Source organism: Bicyclus anynana, chromosome 11, assembly GCF_947172395.1.
Source record: "Bicyclus anynana chromosome 11, ilBicAnyn1.1, whole genome shotgun sequence".
Lineage (NCBI taxonomy): Eukaryota > Metazoa > Arthropoda > Insecta > Lepidoptera > Nymphalidae > Bicyclus > Bicyclus anynana.
The window spans coordinates 10,830,143-10,847,583 of record NC_069093.1 but is presented as its reverse complement, the minus strand read 5'-3'; the positions used below and the strand labels follow the sequence as shown (position 1 = coordinate 10,847,583).

Below are 17,441 nucleotides of genomic sequence, written 5' to 3'. Positions count from 1 at the left end.
GGTAATCTCTGTATGTACTGAACCGATATTAAAAAATTCTTTAACTACTACAAAGCCACGTTATTTGTGAGTGTCATAGGCTTTTTATCCTCATATTCTCACCGGAACGGGAACTATTGGTTAGTTTCACATAAAGTGAGAACAAAACAGAACTTACGGTTAGACTTATTCATGTGGTGAAACCGGCGCTAGTCTTATTCTTACCTCAAACTTCTTTTCAGGATGGAATACATTTGCCGCATCATTCCGTGCGTCCGATCGGCGGCCTTCATTTTGCAAGCGCGGAGAAAGTTCGATCGAGATTGACATCGCTGAAAAGTTCTAAACCAAGTGATACAATAAACAGCCCTGATGTGAGGATAGAGAATATGACGGTACCAAACGGCGCTGTAGGAAACGGGGCGATACCTCAGATAGTGAATACGAATGTACTAGTTATGCATTGTGCATCGCTCTATAGATTAGATTACACTTTTCTACAGGTGAGTTCGTTTTATTGTTGTTCTTTTTATGCATCCTGTCTTTATCACATCCTATGAAGCCTCATAACTCCACTGTAACTATGACTCTGTTTGCGTGAAATTCTGATTTTACAAATCCCTCAGGAACTAATCAATTTACAGGATAAGTAGACTATGTTCTGCCAAAGTTCCTATTTTTAGCAGTGAACAGGTAAGAAATAAAAAGACAGACAGAGATACATACTTATCGCAATTATAACATTAGTATAAGGATTATAAAAAGGTACCTAAAATTTGTGAGTTTGTCGGTGGTAATCTCTGAATCTACTAAACCAATTTTGAAAATTCTCTTACCAATAGGAAGCGTTTTTAATTTGTGAGTGGAAGGGGCACTACGCCTGTGAAATCGCGGGGCGTCGTCTAGAGCCCCATAAATATCTATCTATTTATCTATCTATCTATCTTTAAATGAGCGTGTATTTGGACTTAGTCCTATCTGTACCACCTTGCTTCAATGCGAGTTGACGGTGATATTGTTTGACTTTCAATCGCTATCAGATGTTGATAATGACCGTTGCCAATCGCTTAACATGCTCTCCGAGACACAGGTGTAGTAAATAGTAATACACCAATAATATAGGTTTTAGTAATAATCCTACTAATATTATAAACGCGAAAGTTTGTATGGATGTTTGGATGTTTGTCACTCTATACTGAAGCGATTTAGCTGAAATTTGGAATGGAAATAGATTTTACTTTAGATTAACACATAGGCTTTTTATCCCGAAAAAATCCATGGTTTCCTGAGATTTGCGAAAACTGATGATTTTGATGATATGAATGTTTGTTACTCTTTCATGCCTCAACTACTGAACCGAATTAGCTGAAATTTGGTATTAAGATATATTATAGCCTGGATTAACACATATACTACTTTTTGTCCCGGAAAAATCCATGGTTCCCGAGGGAGGGATTTGTGAAAAACTAAATTCCATGCGAACGAAGTCGCATTTTTTTACAAAAACTTTACTACCTGAGGAGTTAATGTTATTTATTAGTTAAGTTACTTAACGATAATGAAACGAAAGCAATAGTTATAGCGCTCGGTGCGGTGTAACGCAGCATGCATATGATGTGACGCGGGCGGCGGCGTGCGGTCGCGTGCTGCGAACAACTGACGCGAGCGAGCTCTAATTATTATCTGCTTTATTGCTATTTGCTCTACAACCCCTGTCATATTGTCGCTATTAATTCAGTGTTTGTGTATTATAGAATAGGATAGCGTTCAAATTAAGTGGGGAGTAATGCAGTGTATTTACATGTAGCTTTTATGCGTTCATCTAGATTTTGTAAGTTCGTTTTATGCTGGGCACTCGACTTAAACTTGTAACTCCATTATCTTTATATCTCTTAGATATTGCAGACTTGTATATTTACTTTAGGATTAATTTCAACTTGATACCTCTTTGCAACTCTGAAAAAAATGGTCTTTACAGACCTACAAAATGAAAGACAGATAGATGGACATTGGACAACAAAGCGATTCCATTAAGGATTACAATAGGAATTTAGAAACAGAACTCTAAAATAGTGTGTAAAAATGTTCAGGTAGCTGCAGGTTGTCTATGAAAATAAATGTACCTGCAGATGTGCCTAATAAAGGTAATAATACTCGTAATTACAAGAAAGTACATGATATACATACAGCCTTACCAATTTATACCTATAGATGTGTCTTATAAAGTTAGAAATATTTACAAGAAAGTACATGATGATGTAAATTGGTAAGGCTGTATGCCTTGTCAATTAACTTACTGTCAATAAATTCAAAAGTTATTTGTTAGTCGATTCACTTAACGATGATGAAACGAAAGCAATCGTTATAGCGCTCGGTGCGGTAACGCAGCATGCATATGATGTGACGCGGGCGGCGGCGTGCGGTCGCGTGCTGCGAACAACTGACGCGAGCGAGCTCTAATTATTATCTGCTTTATTGCTATTTGCTCTACAACCCCTGTCATATTGTCGCTATTAATTCAGTGTTTGTGTATTATAGAATAGGATGATAGCGTTCAAATTAAGTGGGGAGTAATGCAGTGTATTTAAATGTAGCTTTGACCATGGTATAGATTTTGTTAGTTATTTTTATACCGGAATTCGTTTAAAAAATATAATTAGATTATATTTATAGATCGAAGATATTACAGACATGCATATTCATCGCAATTCTGAGAAAGAGCTGCGTATTATGGAATAGGATTATAACGCCCAACAACGCTTGACTGGGGAGTAACGCAGTGTATTAACATATAGCTTTTCCCCTAGTTTAAGTTTGGTTATGTCAATTCTGTCCATTGTAGTACATAAAAAAGTCCAAAATTTTCCACAGAATTTTTTACAGCTCCAAGGGATTCCAGGCATGTATATTTGATATCCATTTCAAATTGATACATCCACGCATTCCTGAGAAAATGGTCATTGCATAAACAATTACAGTCAGACATTTGAAAAACAGACATACAAAAGGAAAGACAGACAGACACAATATAATCACCATTGAGGATTACGTTTTTTAGATCAAAAACCCTTAACAGAGTTTAAAAATACTTTAACTAACCTATTAAGATGTGGTTAATACAGTAGGCGCTTAATTATAATTAGGTACTATTATATGATATATTAATGATAGTAATAAATGTCTGACTTGATGAGGCTTTATGATTTAGAAGCTTAATGCCAAGGAGTTGATAGTTATTTATTAGTCAAGTTACTTAATGATAATAATGAAACGAAAGCAATCGTTATAGCGCTCGGTGCGGTGTAACGCAGCATGCATATGATGTGACGCGGGCGGCGGCGTGCGGTCGCGTGCTGCGAACAACTGACGCGAGCGAGCTCTAATTATTATCTGCTTTATTGCAATTTGCTCTACAACCCCTGTCATATTGTCGCTATTAATTCGGTGTTTGTGTATTATGGAATAGGATGATAGCGTTCAAATTGAGTGGGGAGTAATGCAGTGTATTTACGTGTAGCTCTGCGTTCATATAGATTTTGTAAGGTAGATTTTTACCGGGCTTTCGTTTAAAAACTTTAATCCCATAATATTCATAGCTCGAAGATATTGCAGACCTGCTTATACCATATGATACTTCAGTATTAATTTCAACTTGATACCTCGTCGCAATTCTGTTAAAACGGTCTTTATAGACAGACAGATAGACGGACAACAAAGCGATTCCTTTAAGGAATAGCATAGGATTTTAGATACAGAACTCTAAAATAGTGTATATAAATATAGGTATCTGCAGATTATTAAAATAGATGTATCTTACCTACAGATGTGCCTTAGCCGCTCAACTATCCCAGCCGATTTTACAAACACTTCTAAATGCCCTGCTCTATATAGGTAATTATAAAGTTCCAAGTACATCAAGTGACGTCAAAAAATAGACCACAGCGACGTTTGGAAAACTAAAAAAAATACGTTTTAAATTATTAATTGATATCAATATATTTCGGATCCTTATTCCATATACTGCACGAAATTAATATTGTTTATAATAGATATGAGCCAATTACCCTATTGATTGGATGTCATTGTCCAGCTAAACAAACTTATTCTAACACCCCTGCGTTAGTTTTGTTATAATGTAATATCCAATAATTTTCTCTGATATTCGGACGTGTGGTAACCACTGGAAATAAACTGATGGGAGCGTCCGCTGCAATTATTATCTATCCATATTGTAGCTCATAGATTTAACGCCGTGCTATAATTTAATTAATATGTTGGTTTATGCAATATTATTAAAATATTGTGTGATTTTGATATTGGATTATAGAGGCGGTAAATAAAAGCTAATTTATTTCAAAAATTGATGGCAATATTATTTTGCTATATGACGCGAAACCACAACGAAAAACTGATTTTAATCTCTGTGAAGATGACAAAATACCCTCAAAATTCGAATAAAAAAATATTAACAGTAGAAAAATATTTATTGGTTTTAATGAAAAAAAGCATAGCTTGGTTTCTATCAAAGTTGGTTTTGAATGTTTTTTTCTTGTTTTAGAACAATAAATCATTAATTTTGTTTCTTCTGTTATACTCGTACTTCTCCTACATAATTTTCAATAAAAAAAAATATTACTTATCATCCTAATCCTGCCAATCCGCACTGGAACAACATGGTGGGGATACGCTATAATATCCTCTCTTACGAGTTTAAGGAGGGAACCCTATAGTACGGTGATTACTAGCTGATGCAATCCAATTTTCAGCTAAATCGGTTAAGTAAGTAGTCGTAGCGTCAAATAATAACAATCTCGGGAAACCTTGAAATTTTTCGGGACAAAAAGCCCAGGGTTAATCCAGGGTATTCTATCTATCTATCTTTATTTTAAATTTTAGCCAAATCGGTTTAGTCGTTGCGGCGTTAAAGAGTAACAGATACTCATACAAACTTTTGCGTTTGTAATATAGGATGATGAAACCATTCATTCGATTGTAAGTCTCTCCTCCGACTGTCCTGAAAATCTGAGTTTAGAACTAGATGGCTCTAGAGTTAATCTTAAGGCAGTGTAGTAGCGTGCAGGTTTAAAAAAAATCCTTCTCCAACACAGGTTTGTCCTCAGGGTATTCAGTGTATTTTTTCATCTATGGAGTGCACGCCAGTGGACCTCAGACGAATTATATAGGGACATGCCTCGCCCTCTGTCAAACTATAAGATCAACGATCTAACGCGTTTATAAAATCGATGTTTCATTGTTGTAATTGTTTTCGTCGTTTATAGAGCTCAAGCTAATTGCCGGTTTGTGTAGTTGAGTGGTTCTAGTTACCTAAAGGACTAAGTTATGTTTAAATTGTAAGTAATTTTAACTTAGTTATATCAAAGTTATAAGAACAATATCTTATAAGAATCGTGTCTCCAGATGCAACAGCAAAACATCGATCAAGTAATGGAATATTCTGTGTAACAATTAGGTACATGTGTGTGTATTGTGAATCAGATTTAAAGTTGTATGTAGTGTAAGGATACAAAATACATAAGTTTTGTGGTGTTACATATTTTTGATGTTATGGGTTTACCTCGTGACCCTTAAAAAACGACAGATAATTTTGTTGGTGACTTTGGGTGCGATGCATCTCCATAGTTAATTGCTCTATGCACTGAACGAACGCCAGTAAAAATAAACAACAACAAAATAACCCAAAACGGGAACTCATTTCACAGCTGTGATTTATATTTTGCCGCGTACAGCGATTTACATAAAAAAAAATTCGAAATGTTTAACTTTATTATGCTGCATACCAACTGTTAATTTAAACTGGAAAACTAATAAGCGTAGTAAACCTATGGAAAATAACTCAACTTTTTACGTTTAAAAAATAAATTGTGTTGGCTCTACTTACAGCATTCTACGATATCGGCTTATCGATACCAAGAAAATGATTGTATTGTAATACTTCTGTAATGATGCATTGGAAATTCCGAAGACATTTACCAACATTTCTATATCCCATCATAACACATCGTGACACAAGCACATGGCGTGCATTTCATAGATAAAAACATGTAGTAACCAGGGCCTGTATTCATATAACACGTCGAATCTCGTCGCTTCGAAAACTAAATAAATATGGGATTGACGGATCCGATCGATAACATAACTTAATTACGTGACCTGTCGATAACGAATGTCACATAAATTTAATTTTCGCATGTAACATTTTTAATTTTCGTAGCGTTTGCGATCGTAGAAAGAGAATCGACGTGCCACAAAGCTACAGGCCCAGGGCCCTGTGGTGGAGAAATATTGCATTTTTTACAGTTAAAAATCACAAACACCTCTCGCGAAGATCCCATTTCTGAGTAATATCGAAATAGAAAGTATCATGATATATCAGACTAATAGATAGAATAATGGAATATTGTTCGATTAGCATATATCAATAAGGAACTCGTTATTAAATAATTTCCTAATCACTTCGCGATTTTCTCATTTTTTCATTTCATAAAAATAACACAACAATCACATAGGATATGATAATTGTATGGATAAGATAAGATAAATAAGATAAATATACTTTATTTGCACACCACAAAGACAAAAACAAGTGAAATAAAAAACAAATTAGGAAGAGATCAGCATACAAAAGGCGGCCTTATCGCTAAGGATAATAATGGATAATAATGGATGTTGTGAAAGTAAGTCTGTTTTTCTATCTGTTACCTATTCACGGCAACAGGACCGATTTAGATGATATTTGGTATAGATATAAATTAGACATTGCAGCAGAACTCCACTTTTTATCCCGGAAAAATCTATTCTTCCAGCGAGACTTGTAAAAAACAGAGATTCACGCGAATGGAGTCACGGGCTAATTATGAAATGTTTTGCTACGTTTCAGTAAGACATCACGATTCACATACAACGGCCTCCGTAGCGCAGTGGAATGCGCGGTGGATTTACTAGACGGAGGTCCTGGGTTCGATCCCCGGCTGGGCCGATTGAGGCTTTCTTAATTGGTCCAGGTCTGGCTGGTGAGAGGCTTCGGCCGTTGTTAGTTACGACCCTACCGATAAAGACGTACCGCCAAGCGATTTAGTGTTCTGGCATGATGTCGTGTAGAAATCGAACGGAGTGTGGATTTCATCCTTCTCCTAACAAGTTAGCCCGCTTCCATCTTAGATTGCATCATCATTTACCATCAGGTGAAATTGTAGTCAAGGGCTAACTTGTAGAAAATAAAAAAAATGCACATAATACTGGTTAGTGTGACTTTCTAATACTGGGTATTTTTTCTAGAGTTTGAAAATGCTGGTGCAAGAGTGGTCTCAGAGCGGCCGCGTGGTCTGGTGCGACGCGAATACTGTTATCAAGGAGCAGTTGAAAAGTGTCATACAGGACCCTTTGTTTTGTGATACTGATGATTTAGCAGTCTTCCTAGTAGGTGAGTGGATTACTATGGTCATAAAATATTTACTCTATGTGTAGAAGATCTAATGTACCTACTATTATCTAGGTCAGAGTTTCCCAAACTTTTTTGTGTCGTAGACCCCTTGCCATGTTTTTCCGTGTTGGGTAGACCCCCTACTTACCACTTTGGGAATCATTGATCTAGATAATTCGACTACATGATCGTAAATTGCATTTTATGTAGGTACCTAGTCTATTTTTAGGGTTCCGTTCCAAAAGACTAAATAGGAAAGGGGAATTATTTAGTCTCCACTTTCCATCCGTCCGTCTGTCTTTAGGCTTTGTCTCAGGATCCGTGATGAAATTTTCGCAGATGATGCATTTCTGTTTCTGCTAGACAAATTAAAATGAATATTAAGGAAAGTGCAAGTGCGTAACCGACTCGCACCCTTGGCAGCTTGTAATGTAAAGAATATTGTATTTTTTTAAATGGTAATAAACCTATTTGTAATCAGAGACAAACAGACAGTCTGTAAAGTCTTTTTACTGAGAGTTTACGTCATAAGAAAATACTGATGGAATGGTTGCATTATTCAAGAGAAAATGTTCGTTTTTCTAAAATACTGTTTAATAATCTTCATAGACCAGAATATACTTTATTTCTTGTAAATAAAGTTGGCAACCCTAGAGCGAGGGAACGACGCATGACGTCATCTTTTTTCGAGCGTGCAGCTGGCTTCATCGAATTATAAGACGTTGTCACGTCAAAACGGCTCACAATAGTTGTTCCCAATGCTAAAAGTGGGGAGCAATATTTGACAAGTTTTCATATAATCTTCTGTCAATTCCGTGAGCCATGCGAACATAGCGATCATCGAGTCTTTGAAGCATAGGGACAAAATATGTCTTTATTTAATACATTATTTAATATTATATTAAAAGTAAAAGTAAAAGTAAGAAAGTTGCCTCATAATAATATCTTAAAAGTATACTCTCATTTACATAGGACCTTTACTCCAGGTACGAGTAAATACTCTTCTTCTTTACGAAGCTGGGTGGGTACTTGAAACATTCTCAAGAGGAGTTTACAAAGATTTTGCAAAAGAAAAGAAATAAAGGAGTTTCACAAGCTATCTCAGCGGGGCGATTATTTCGCTCCACGTTCCGTTCGTATATAATAACGAAGTGACGCGCTGATCCCGTTTCGGCGTGTAATGTCCGTCGGGGGACTTAGAGCTGCACATACTTAGGATATTTTCCTAGATAGGATAGGAGGCTCTAGAAATGTGGTGCTGGAGAAAAATGCTTGGCATATCCTGGACACAGTTCCGATCCAACATTTCAATCCTCCAAGAACTGAGCATCAAACAGCGTCTTTCTTCCATAGTCCAATGTCGGATTCTGACTTTCTTTGGTGGTATTACACGAAGAGATGACACGTCCATAGAGAGACTTGTGGTGCAAGGAAAGGTGGAGAGCACAAGAGCACGTGGCAGGTCACCAATGCGCTGGACTGATCAAGTAAAAACCGCTCTCCATGGATCGCTCCACGAATGTGCTAGGAGAGCCACGCTACGAGGAGCCCAAATGACGACCACGACCACTCTGTCAAGGGTGTAACGACAAAGAAGAAGAAGGATATTTTCTAGGACTTTCTAGAAGAATCTATACCAGAGGTTCCCAAACTTTTTTTTTTCACAGACCACTTTCTAATTTAACTGGTTTTGTTGGACACCCAGCTAAATTTCTATTCAAAACTCAACAAAAATGTGATACGATTCACCTATTGAAATTTTTGTTGCAGCTGAATCAACAGTCACCACAAAATAACAGTTTTCAAAATAGCATTGATAACTTAGTTAAATTATTTATTATTGATTATGCTGTGAGTGGATGCCAAAAAGTAAATTTGTTCAGGTTAAAGTTTTTCAGCCAACTTGAATTTTTGATATCTATTCACTGCACAAGAAAGCTCCATTCAGTATGAAACCAGGTTAATTTTCGTGGACCTGTCGATAGCAAATGTCTTTCCCATACATCTTTCTAGTTTTCGGAAGCGTTAGCGATCGTAGAAAAAGAATCGACGTGCCACTAGGCTAGGGTCTGGTCAGAAATACTCCTAAACGCAATAATACAACTCAGAAAGGTATACCGACAAGAATACCAGACTAATATTAAATCTCGTTTATTGTTCGAAAATTAACATTTACGTTAATTACTGTTTATTAATTATTTTAATAACTTTCGCTAAAATTAATAGGTATTATATTATCCGCTCATTTGAGTTTAATTGTTACAGAAATAACAACCTCCACGCAAACGGTTAATTCCAGTGATACAAGACTTTAGGATTACGACGTACAAAATGGATTACATTTTTTTGTTCTAGTGTTGTACTGATCTTTTGAAAACTGAACATTGGCTGAGTGGTTTTCGGCATAAAATTGTATTAGTGGTTTGTATTAATTTTTCTTTCTATTCAAATTCAAAATTCTGCATTTGCAAATTGTGAACTACTTACGTCGTTATCAACCCATATTCGGCTCACTGCTGAGCTCGAGTCTCCTCTCAGAATGAGAGGGATTAGGCCTTAGTCCACCACGCTGGCCCAATGCGGATTGGCAGACTTCACACACGCAGAGAATTAAGAAAATTCTCTGGTATGCAGGTTTCCACACGGTGTTTTCCTTCACCGTTTGAGACACGTTATATTTAATTTCTTAAAATGCACACAACTGAAAAGTTGGAGGTGCATGCCCGGGACCGGATTCGAACCCACACCCTCCGTAATCGGAGACAGAGGTCATAACCTAACTTACAGATCTTCATAATATATTAAATATTGGCATACAATTTGCTACAAAATAACATGCAATTTTTAAAAAAGAATCTTATAACTAAATTACATTATATTAAATATACTTTATAACTTACCTAATGAAGATATTATTTATGTTAAAATTAATGTGTCTTATATTTTAAATTATTGTGAGGACAACATATAATTTTTTAAAACAGGTAATTAATTATAGTGTTCATAACATATTCAACAGACTGTGATTTTTATTATAAAATCTCCAGTAATATTTATTTTTAAGTACGCAATTGTCTTAGGTAAACAAAATATAATAATTAATTTATTATGAAACACGGTTAAAATTCAAATGACACAACGTCGGATTATGCCAGATTAGTATCGAACCCTTAGTCATGAGCTGGTTCTTGCAACGCGGCACTATCTAAACTGTAACGTGTTTCATAATAAATTAATATGAATAACACAATAGTTTAAATTCTAAAATAAATGACTTGACTAGAAAAGTGTAATGTTTTTGTCAGATTTCGCCATTATTTTTAAGCAAAGCTTTGATAGGTCTAAAACCCTTTACTACGGTAAGCTGATTTTGCCATTGTTTGTTTCTAGTAAGACAATTAAGTTTTTTTTTGTTTAAGGTTAAAATTTATATCCTGTTTAAGCATTTAACTAATAACAAATTTAAACTGGCTGCAAATAGCTGCCTTATTGTATTTTAAAACATTATTTTTGAGAAAAAAAAAAACGTTATTTTTGACTCCATTTAATAAAAATTTTAGTTTATGTATAAGTAGGTACTTTTCTTTGTGTTACCATATTGTTTTGATTTTAGGTGCAATAATTTTAAATTTTATAAATAACAAGGTAATAAATATTTACTGTAAGTAACATTCCTATTGTTATTCATTTTTATGGTGCTATTGTTGTACTGGTAGATTGTTTGATTTTATTGTTGTTTTGTATACAAAGTTAGGAATATTTCGATATTGAGTTACCTCATCTTCGTATTTAGGTATATTCCGATTTGATATAAGATTCACTTAACTTATTTATTATTTATTTTTATTTATTTATTTATTTATACTTTATTGCACAAAATAAAACAAAAACAATAACAAAGGAAAACATAGAAAACAAGTATGTGCAAAGGCGGTCTTATTGCTTATAGCAATATCTACCAGACAACCTTTGGATAAAGGAATTAATGTAATTAATGTAATTAAATTAATGTAATTAATGTAATTAAATTATTTTAAGTGGAATCTGAAAAAATTGAATCTCGCAAATAGGAATGTGTTCTAGGAGATCGATGTATGTATATTCTGATATATAATATTATAAAGCTGAAGAGTTTGTATGTTTTTTTGTTTGTTTGATTGAACGCGCTAATCTCAGGAACTTCCGATTTGAAAAATTCTTTCAGTGTTAGATAGGCCATTTATTGAGTAAGGCTATATATTATCCCCGTATCCTACGGGTAACCACGCGGCGTTAGCTAGTTTGTGATAAAGCAACGGCGTTAGTATATACGTATAGTATATACGTATAGTATATTCGTATAGTATATACGTATTCACGAGTACCTAGTACCCAGTCTTTATTATACCTAAGTAAGTACGTAACTATAAGTTAATATATATTTTTTTAAGTGATAGGAGATTTTGTGATATGATATCTAATATTTTAATAAAAAATTTACATCAAGTTGAAGAAGTCTTTTTGTTTTTTTTAAGGGTTCCGACATACATAGTACAAAAACGGAACCCTTATAATTCCCTTCGCGCACATTTTAAGGTCTGTCTGTTTTCTCCTAATGTACTGGACCAATCCTCACCCTGTTGGTCTATTGTCGTACCCACTCCTAGCAGAGTCTTTCCCGACTAGTTGGAGGGAAATGAGAATATTGGTAAAAAATATAGCAAATATCCTTTTAAAAAAATGCCTTTATTTATTCGTTAACACCTACCTATAGGTCAAAAAACGCGCTGGAAAATGCTGTGTGAATTTGGACTTACCTTATATGTCGTTATCAACCCATATACGGCTCACTGCTGAGCTCGAGTCTCCTCTCAGAATGAGAGGGGTTGGGCCAATAGTCCACCACGCTGCTGGCCCAATGCGGATTAGCAGACTTTACACACTCAGAGAATTAAGAAATTCTCTGGTGTGCTGGTTTCCTCACGATGTATCCTTCACTGTTTGAGACACGTGATATTTAATTTCGTAAAATGCACACAACTGAAAAGTTGGAGGTGCATGCCCGGACCGGATTCGAACCCACACCCTCCGTAATCGGAGGCAGAGGTCATATACACTGAGCTATCACGGCTCTCAACCTTATATGTGACTTACTGAATTTCTCAAGGAATAGAAACGAATCATAATCGGAAAGTGTGCGCATATCTCTGTGGAGCGATTATGTCTCCTCATGTTACTCGTACGATAGCGAGTCGCCGCCCGAGGCATTGTTCTCAGTGCGCCTTATAATATCCACCATGGGATTTAGCCGAGTCGTTATTTCGGTTATTTTGTCACGTATATCATATTTATTTTCTGGAGCTGAATTCTGGAACATTTGTGAAATTCCAGCATTGTCTCATGTGGTATTCATTGCAATGATTACATTCAGCTATGGTTGCCATGTTGGAAAATTAATGACTGATGTTATTAAAAATATTACCTAAAAGCTTGGCGGTACGTCTTTGTCGGTAGGATAGTAACTAGCCACGCCTTAAAGACTACCTTCTCTTTTTTATTTAACGTGGGGAAATTTTCATGGATACCTTCTCGCCATGGGGAGGCATGTGAAGGTTATGTCGGACTTCAAGCGACTAAAACCCACCGACAGTCAAAACACCGTGGTTTTGACTCGCCGCCTGATGACTGAGCCACGGGAATTTCTTAACTTAACTGACTTCTCAGCTAGAAATCGAACCCAAGACCTCTAATTAGGCCAATAGTCCACCACGCTGGCCCAATTAGCAGACTTCACACACGCAGAGAATTAAGAAAATTCTCTGGTATGCAGGTTTTCTCACGATGGTTTTCCTTCACCGCTTGAGACACGTGATATTTAATTTTCTTTTTCTTACAATGCACACAACTGAAAAGTTGGAGGTGCATGCCCCGGACCAGATTCGAACCCACACCATCCGGAATTGGAGGCAGAGGTCATATCCACTGGGCTATCACGTCTCTCCTTACCAATTGGTTTAATTTTAAGAAACACACAATCCTACCCGTGTGGGTCCGAATCCGGTCCCACAAAGTGGATACGACCTTTGCTTCAGATTTGAAGGGTGTCCTTCAAATCTGAAGCAAAGGTCGTATCCACTGGGCTATCACGGCTAAAACTTATTAATAACGCAAATATTTTGTGATATCACAGCCAATTCCCAAATTGTATTATTTAAGGTAAACATGGAAATCGTTGGCGCTGAGGCCACAATGTCAACATGTACGAAATCTGACGTTGCGGTCGCGGTTACCTCTATACGTATATCCACTCGAGCACTGGCTTTGTTTTAATGTTAAACGTATTCGATTTAATTTAACAGTCGAAATTCAGATTGTGTTTAATCATCTAAACAATCCCAAGCTAACCTGTGGTGGATTTCAAGCGTTTAAAGCAGTAGAGACTTCTATAAACAATTTTAATAAAAAAATACAACCAACTTCAAAATCACAAAAATGTTTTTACTGAATTAAAAAGCGAAAAATAACACCGTACTATGTGTTACTTAAAGTGCTGTGTTAATTAAAGCCGTAATTGAACTGAAAGAACTGTCTGAAAATCCAGTTAAAATCTTTATGATTTAAAAACGGCTTGAATTAATATACATCACTAACTTGGTACCGCCTTCAAACTGATCAGAATGTAACACATATACGATATTATTTTTCGCTTTATACTCTGCAACTATTTAATCACTGGCATCAGTTCCAGGCTCCCTTCTTAAATTGTAAATCGAATAAGAGAGCGTATACGTCCGGACGTCATGCCTGGGACGCGATAGTAACGCACTAAAGCAGCTAAGGATACGACCGGTCGTAACGCTGTAAAATAAGTGGCACCTTCTGTTTTTTCTAAACCTACCACCATCATTATCATCATCACCAGAGTCGTCCATTGCTGGACCTGGACCTTTTAAGGATCACGGTCTTTGACCCGCTGCATCCAGCGGCTCCCTGCAACGCTCTTAATTTTGTCGATCCAACCAATTGGGAGTCGACCAAGACTACGCTTCAGGTGCGGGTTCGTCATTTGAGCAATGACTTTACTGACTTGCGGATCTTTACGTTTATCATCATCATTATCAGCCGTTGAACGTCCACTGCTAGACATGGGCCTCTTGTATGTACTTCCAAACACCACGGTCTGGAGCCGCCGGCATTCAGCAGTTCTACAACGCCTAGTTATGTACTTATTACCCCCCTATTACTATTTTTAACCCACGACGCAAAAAGAGGGGTGTTATAAGTTTGACGTGTATGTCTGTCTGTGATGAAGCGATCATTATTATTTTTTTTTAATAAACGGTGAATTATGGGCGAGTTTTGTTAGACATGTTTGATTAAAATCGGTTGAGCCGTTTAAAAGTTCTGGTGGGTGAAAGTGGGGAAGAAAAACCGAATGTCTGCAAATATACTCGAGTGGGATCTTAAATGAAAGCTCACTAAAAGAGAACATTGTTGACTTAATTTAGAGTATAATAATAATTTCATGACCTTTGGAGGGTTTCATAATTTTTTTTTATAAGTTGTACTAAAGCGAAACTTACCTAAATCTTAAAAGTGTCTTGCAAAATCTTAAAGCAATTATGGGGGCCTTGTGAGAGTCGCTTAATTAGCTTCAAAATAAGGCAGCGGAGAATAGAGTTTGTTCCCAGAAGCAATAATGAACTTGTCGATTAAGAAGTGTCATCGAAGTGGGGGCTGATACTAGACAAACTTCTCTACAACTTAGAAGTAATTGAAATTTTTACACGCCCTAAACTTTTTGGGATAAAGACGTGACTGGCGTTATAAAACTTGCTAACTGAGCTGAGAGTAAATCAAAGTAGACTTTTTTATAGAACTTGAACTTTTAAAACCATAACCACTTTACTTATTAGGTTATACTTAAAGTCATATTATAGGTTAATCTACGTCTAGTATTATTATTTTAGGTTGATGATAGAAAAATAGTATTTGCTAAATTAAAATTAAAAAAGATCTGTTTTATTAAAGGTGATGGTCCAAAATTGTATGGAGCCCAGGATCAGACATTATCTCCCTATCCCTACCATTGTCATCCCTAGCGGAAATAAAAGATATTTTTTTAACTATATTTGATTATACAAATCTACCAATTTACTTTAATTCTTTCGAAATAATATTAATTATCTCCCAAGAAATGCAACACTAATAAGGGTAATAATGGCGGATAGATGCCTTTTTTTTTTTAATTTTAATGATACGGGGTACAAGAGTAGACCTGAAATGGTCCATCTCCTTGGTCTATAATTTAAGAGTACGCAATATGTAATTTGGTGGTTACAAATGGTTCTGGATCTCAGATTCTGGAAAAGTTAGGAGCCTGATATTTGGGTAAATGATATTTCAGTGTTAGCTTTGTTATGACGATACAAAATACACAATTTGTAAAACTTTTCTCTATAGTTTATTTTTTTTGAAAAATACATGTTTTGCTCACATTTTGCTCTCAATCTCAGAAAAAGCAAACTTATTTTCTTAAATTTTTGTTTTATATAGAAAATTAGGTATATATCTTGAACATGGCCATTTTGTTTTTCTTTATGTTGTTTAATTTACTTTCAACTAGGTAAAAATGGTTTTGGCGTTCACGTCATAAAATTTGCGTCGCGCGTCAATCGCTCCGTGCTTTTCACTCACGTGAAAGTCATAATTCGGTGTCTCGCTTGCGCTTCGAATTTTATCCATAACGTACCGACGTGCTGCGCGCTCTTAATAAAAATGTTTTGGGCTTTACGTTTTGTACCTAACCTGTGTTCTTGTAACCTCAAGATGTTATGCTCGTATTTAGTGGCTTTCTAGTGGTAGATTGCCACTTACCTTACCTTACTTATTACTTGGTTTAATTTTAAGAAACATACAATCCTACCGGAACGCTAAATATTTTTCATTATTTATCGCAACCGTGACCATAAAAATTAAGCTTAAAACAACAGCCATTTTAAATCTACACAATACAATACAATACATTGCAACTAATTACAAATTAATAGCAAATCTGTTATCAGTAAGAATGCACTTTATAAATGAGCTTAGAAAAGTGGTCGCGATTATTCTAAAACCGAAAGTCGTCTGGTCGACTTCTAGTGCTACTTGTATATATTAAATATCATTGTCACCATGCGTATACTTATTAATTTAGCGTTATTTGTAGCGGTCTGTGCGGCGTTGACCCGTCATTATGACTTGGAAGATGCTCCGGAACTCTTCGATAAGTTTGTAAGGGATTATCACAAAGATTACAAAACTGAGGAAGAAAAACAAAAACGTTACGAAATATTTGTTGAGACATTGAAAGAAATCAATAGACTAAATGAGGATGAGGATTCTATTACGCTTGGTATTACAGAATTCGCAGACCTTACGAAGGAAGAATTTATTAAACACCACACAGGCCTTATAATTCCTCCTGGATATGAACAACATAAGTGAGTATTCAAGCTGGAATATTCAAAGATTTTGGCTGGTGGGAGGCTTCCGCCGTGGCTAGTTACCACCCTACCTGCAAAGACGTACCGCCAAGCGATTTAGCGTTCCGGTACGATGCCGTGTAGAAACCGAAAGGGGTGTGGATTTTCATCCTCCTCCTAACAATTTAGCCCGCTTCCATCTTAGATTGCATCATCACTTATGAGATTGTAGTCAAGGGCTAGGAGTAAAATTTTTAATTAGTTCAATTGTGCGTTTGTTAAGGTATAACTAGGAAACCCAGGTTATGATACCCAAAATGGGTCTATTTAAGAATGTATAACATTAAAGTGGTTTATAATAGTAGTACCTAAATTGAGGAATTATGATCAGTTTCATAATTTATTTATACTTTATTTGTAAATAAAAAATTCAATACACCACAACATAGGAAAAAACGAATAATAAGATAGAAAAAAGTATAGCATAGAAGTGGGATACAAAAGGCGGTCTTATCGCTACGTAGCGATGTTTTCCTAGCAATGTTGAACATAATCTGATTATAGTTATAGTAAAA

The 17,441-nt window shown here is 35.8% G+C and overlaps 1 protein-coding gene across 1 annotated transcript in view; it reads left to right on the top strand.

Moving 5' to 3' along the window:
• Positions 1-11,915, top strand: part of LOC112049066 (sodium-independent sulfate anion transporter) — a 64,916-nt gene extending 53,001 nt beyond the window's left edge. Inside the window, exons 10-12 of the mRNA XM_024086823.2 lie at positions 222-482; positions 7,276-7,420; positions 9,686-11,915. Of these exons, the coding sequence (XP_023942591.2) occupies positions 222-482; positions 7,276-7,420; positions 9,686-9,735 (456 nt within the window). The 3' untranslated portion in view covers positions 9,736-11,915. The remainder of the gene's footprint in view (positions 1-221; positions 483-7,275; positions 7,421-9,685) is intronic.
• Positions 11,916-17,441: the final 5,526 nt, after the last annotated feature.